Source organism: Patella vulgata, chromosome 6 (genome assembly GCF_932274485.2).
Source record: "Patella vulgata chromosome 6, xgPatVulg1.2, whole genome shotgun sequence".
Lineage (NCBI taxonomy): Eukaryota > Metazoa > Mollusca > Gastropoda > Patellidae > Patella > Patella vulgata.
In genome coordinates this window covers 73,836,912-73,842,721 of record NC_065884.2, presented here as the reverse complement: position 1 = coordinate 73,842,721, position 5,810 = coordinate 73,836,912, and the positions used below count along the sequence as shown (strand labels likewise).

The 5,810-nt window shown below is 37.1% G+C and overlaps 1 protein-coding gene across 1 annotated transcript; it reads right to left on the bottom strand.

Moving 5' to 3' along the window:
* Window positions 1-2,398: 2,398 nt before the first annotated feature.
* On the bottom strand, window positions 2,399-5,654 carry LOC126825326 (tripartite motif-containing protein 66-like). Its single transcript, XM_050554924.2, has one exon. The coding sequence runs from the start codon at window positions 3,810-3,812 to the stop codon at window positions 2,688-2,690; it is 1,125 nt and encodes a 374-aa protein (XP_050410881.1). The 5' UTR covers window positions 3,813-5,654; the 3' UTR covers window positions 2,399-2,687.
* Between the last annotated feature and the right edge of the window lie 156 nt (window positions 5,655-5,810).

Genomic DNA, 5,810 nt, shown 5'->3' with positions numbered 1-5,810 from the left:
CAGTATGTCTGTTTTGTTTTGTCATTGTCGGTTTTATGATACATGTTGTCATGGCAATGAATGTTATTGTCTGTGCACGAGACATATTGTCATGACAATGTCTGTTATTGTGTGGGGGCTGGATGGCAGAATATTAATGATTAGCACGTGCGCGCTGTATCATAAAGTCTGTCATTTGAGTCATCTGGCAGGGTTTCGGTTCTCCGGTTGTACGTGATAAGGAATAGGGTCGCCTGTCCAACCTCGTGGGTTTTCTCCGGGTCCTCCGGTTTCCTCCCACTGCTAAAGACCCCTACGCGCAATCCAGTTATGAAAATAAAATTTAAAAACCATATGTTAGTCCCGAAATGACCTAGTTTGTGTCGAGTGGACGTTAAACCCCATTTTTCTCTCTCTCTCTCTGTTATTGTGTGTTCACGATACTCGTTGCCATGGCAGTGACTAATATTCTGTTCATGATACCCTTTGCCATGGCAAGAACTGCACTACTGGGACTGGCTAGGTGTTTGTTAGTATACATGGGTGAGAAGGTTTTTTTTTTCTACTGGGATGTACTAGTAACCATGGAAACGATATATACCACTGTTCTTGTCATCAGATTCTAATCAAATATCAAGCAAACTGGCACCAGAGAAAATATGTAGCAATATTCTACTACACGGCATCAAAATACTCTCGATCCATTGCTTGACATTGACCGATATTGCAGACAAATTGTCTTATTTCATTATCTTAGCGCACGCGCTGGGGTCTTGTCTTTTGGAGTAAACCTGCTAGGTTGAGAAGGCGTCCCTTGATTGAAACCACGACCACAAGTCAGATGTGACCAACCAGATAGAGGTCTAAGCGCGACACTCTAGACCACTAAGACGTCCTATCCCCCCCCCCCCCCAACCCCACTGCTCGATTTCACGTTGTATTTTATTAAGAATAAAACGCAGGAAAGGCGGTTTTCTATAACCAGCCCTATTCGGTTACAAAATACAGTGTTTAGTTGTGTAGATGGGACAAAAAACAAGCTCCTGTGTACACATTGTATCTTCCTATCACGTCATATCTATGTTTAAAATATTATCAACAGGTCACGTGTTATGTACGCCCCTGGCCAGATCTATATTTAGAATATTATCAACAGGTTACGTGTTAAATAAACTGATGAATCAAGTCAGTATACTTTAGAAGTTTTACCGTAGCGTCGTGTGATTCAGTATATTAACATTTTAAAAAGAGTTTGAAATGAGATATAGATCACAATATTGTTTTCGATTAATGTCCGTATACTGTATTATGGTGTTCCATTTCAGGCATGTAGTGCGTCTTTTTTTTAAAGTTGAGCTATAGATTAAAAACACGACGTCTACCTTCAAAGATATATATTTGTGTGTCGTATGCAGGATAATCGGACTAGAAACTGTAGAAATGTTGAATTTTAGCTTTAAACTCAGTACAAATTGCGTCATTACGTGGAAAGTGACTGAAATAGAATACCATACTGTATAGGTTTTATGTTATTTTGTGTCGTCTGCTTGTGATTAGCACGCGCTCTGTTAACAAGATATATATTAAAGTTTACTGACAATTAAAATAAAATAAAATGGGGTTTAACGATCTACTTTACTACACTGATAATGAAGACAGATATGTCCTATACAGGGAATATTCGCCCCAACAGCTTTTTATAGAAACAACTCCATGAAAACAACAAGGAACAGTTTATAGTTGTTCGGGTGGGGCGACAAATCGAGATCCGGTGGAACGAGAAACCGTGTTCATGTGTACACATTTGCAAGCACGTAAAAGAATCATTGGCAGTTGGAATTCGATATGAGAGTGCAGATGTGGTTTAACATCCACTTGACATACACCAGCAGGATATTCAGGGGCGGATCTAGGAATTTGAAAAGGGGGGGGGGGCGCTGCAAAATGAAGGCATTGACCGCGGAGACGGGGCACGCCGCTGAAGGGGGGGTGGGGTCCCCAAGAAAATTATCGGTCATTTCCTTGCATTTGTAGCCATTCCAAGAGCTATTTCCCAGACTGGTGTGTTTGAGTCGATGGTTTGAGTCATTTGGGATCCCTACAACGGGTTGGGGGCGGACATATTTGAGTCTGAGAAAAGGCCCTTTCAGCAGTAGAAAAGGGCACTGTCGAAAATTAGGGGGGGGGGCGCCCCTCGCCCCCATTGAATCTGCCTCTGATATTTGGGACTAACGTATAGACATAAAACAGGATATTTGGGACTAACATATAGCGATCAACCAGCAGGGTATTTGGGACTAACATATAGCAACATATAGCGATCAACCAGCAGGGTATTTGGGACTAACATATAGCGATCAACCAGCAGGGTATTTGGGACTAACATATAGACATATTACAACTTTTAATAAATGAATTGGAGTTTAACGTTCTCCTTAATTACTGTACCAACCGGTTACAACTGTTACTAAAAGGAATGGATGTAGTCAATAGCTACGTGTGTTTATACGATTCTTGTGATTTGTGTCAGATAACACGTGACTTACCGTCATAACGAATAGTTGGTAGATCCCCAACAATCGCTCACAAGGAATGATGGACATCGGACGCCAGACTGACTGGAGTGACGACAATATACAACCACATTTCGATGATGGTGTATACAAATTAGAAGGAACATAGTTTTAATCAGAATAACAGTAGTCTAATTATTTACGTCTTTTAATGACAGCTATTTTATTAATTGTTACTTGAATTGTAAAGTTTCTATGATCATCAATAAATCCACTGACAGGATTACTGAATCTCTTCCAGTCAATAAGATCAGTAACACAGTATGACACACCACCAGGTTTAACAGTCTCATTATGTTGTTTAACTACAGATTGTCTATCATCTGTTTTATTTATAACTTTAAATATGACGTCAACATTACATGACATAATACTTTTATCTTCTACGTCATCCAGGTATAATACAACATCTAATGATGATGAGAATCCTTTACCCACACCAATACTCCATGTAAAACCTGAAACTACATTTTGTTTACCATAATACCAACAACCTGACACAGTATCCACACTAAAAGCATCTTCAATCATATTCTGATGACAACTTACAATTTTACCAAGTTGATTAGTTAACAAAGTTTTATCTATCTCTGCTACTTGAAATGATGAATATCTTACATCAGGTACATCCAATTTTCTACAACAACTTTCATCGTTCTCCTGTCTAACTTTAGGCAACCTTTGTAAAACTTGAACAACAGACGAATCTTCTAAAACATTCACTGAATATTTAACACTAGCTTTTAAATCTTCTGTTAGTCTTTTAATGTCCTGCATTAATTTCCCCAATTTGGATTCTTCTTGTTCACTAGTTTTCTGCATTTCCTTTTTAACATTTTCTCCAATTTTACGAAATTCTGAGCAGATTTTATCCACCTGTGCATCTACTTTGTCACACTCTGTTTTAGTACAGTTTTTTACTTCAATCAATTTACTATTCAAATTATCATGTTTCTGAAAATTGCTAATTTGTTTTTCTAAATCTTCATTCAGCGTTTTTAAGTCTTGTCTGATATTTTGTCTAACATCATCCTTCTGTAAATTATGTCCGTTATGATCGGCCACTAAACAGTTGAAACACACGGCTAGTAAACAATCTTTACAGTAAATTTTTACTGTCTCTCCATCATGGTTTGGGCAGAAATCTTTCGGATGTGTGGCGAAAGTGGCTGATGTCTTTTCCTTCATTGGTTCGTTTGATTGTTGACAGACTTGTTTTTCATCATATCGACAAACAATGTGGTCTTTACAAATTTTCATCTTATCATGCGTGGTTTTACATGATTTACATAAATATTGATCACAGTCTCGACAAAAATATTGAGATGTATCTTCAGTACATACATCACATTGTGGAATAGTAGAATTATCATCAATGTTTAGTTTAGGTTTAAAGCGCTGTATACCCCCATCTATAAGACACCGACATAATGGACATTGGAACTGGTCTTTAGTAGAGGTTTTGTTCACTTAATCTTCTAAACAGATGAAACAAAATGTATGCTGACAATCTATCAAAACAGGTGTTTGATAGTCATTTAAACAGATACTACACATCTCCTTGTCTGTCTGTTTAGCCATGTTGTATAAAATACGAGTTGAAACAGGATAAAACTACAGAATCAATCAGTAGTCAGATATAACATACGACAGTCTAGCTTACAGTCTTACTGTTCCACGGGTTGTATAAAATACAGAATGGATCAGTTAGTCCAATATAAAACACGATATAAAAATCAAAACTATTAAAACACTATAGTTTACAGCCTTACAGGTAACTAGTCTACTAGATCACTGACACAACAACACAATAACTCCTTCTCTTTAGTCAACATGGACGTCACGAGTTACCTCGAATACTCCATCCTGCCTTGACCCCGGGATCATCAATCACGTGATATTAAACTACAACCACAGAATGTAAACAAACTGTATACAAATGAAATGTAAATGAAATGGGGTTTAACCTCCTACTGTTCTGCTCCTAAACTGGGCTAATGAAGACGGGCATACGCCATACAGTGTGCTATGAGGGAAATTTTGCCAGGACAGCGACGCCAATATGTACACGGGGCCTCGGTTTTTCGTCCCATCCGAACGACTAGACAACTGTCCTTGTCAGGCTCTCTGTCCTGCATCACTGACAAGGGAGACAATAGCAGGTCCTATACATACAATAATGTAATGAATAGCTGACATATTGACAATTATTATGGTAGCAAGATTATGTTGCCAAAACTTCAAACACTCATAACTTAGAATAAATCGGTTTGACTGAAATCTACAATATATTCTTTTTTCATGTCTCGTCTAGCCAATCAGGAGCTGTTATGTCTTGTCTAGCCAATCAGGAGCTGTTTTGTCTTGTCTACCCAATCAGGAGCTGTTATGTCTCGTCTAGCCAATCAGGAGCTGTTATGTTTTGAGCAAAAATGTAATTAACCAATAACAATGACAATTAAAAGCTTGGTTTCAAACAGAACAGGAAATGGATACGGAATTAGTCCAAATTGGAACAAAAATAAAAAACGTAATTTGAATAACATTAAAAAATGTGAGAATGCTTTGGCAACTGTTACTGAATCTGCTGAAAATGGAGGAGTCATGAATTTTAAAGGGACAGCCCCAGATCTAACGATTCACCATAAATAAGATTTGATGAACAGAGTTACTTAACTCATTCTATGAATGTCATTCTTCAATTGTTTAAGTGACTTGTTATTCGTGACTATCACTTACCACTTCAAATTCAGTAAAAACAGACAAGATTAACCAGGCACTTACACAGCCAGGAATTCAGGGACTTATGAAAGTTTGTATTTCTTCGAAACGATACCACAAAAATTCAAAGAGATTTTCACCCCAAATTAACCACTTTTATTCACTTAAATATATCTGGAACTGCTCCTTTAAATGAGTGATGAATAATATGAAATATTTACAAGTGAATACATCAAGTCCTAAAAATGTTTTTACAAATAGAGCACCCTGTCCATAAATAAATAGACATCTTCCACCATATTGAACACATCTCAGTTATAAAATCATCAGGTTTAGTTTACTTTTATACATAGGACTAGTCCATTGATTTAATATATTAAATACAGGATCAGGACCAGAATAAAATACTCAGTGCCATGGAAATACAACAAACAGCTACATATGGACTTTTTCTTTCACCTGAAAAACACAGTAAAATATCTTGATTATGTAATATAAACACAGTAAAATATCTTTATTGTGTAAAATAATTTAATA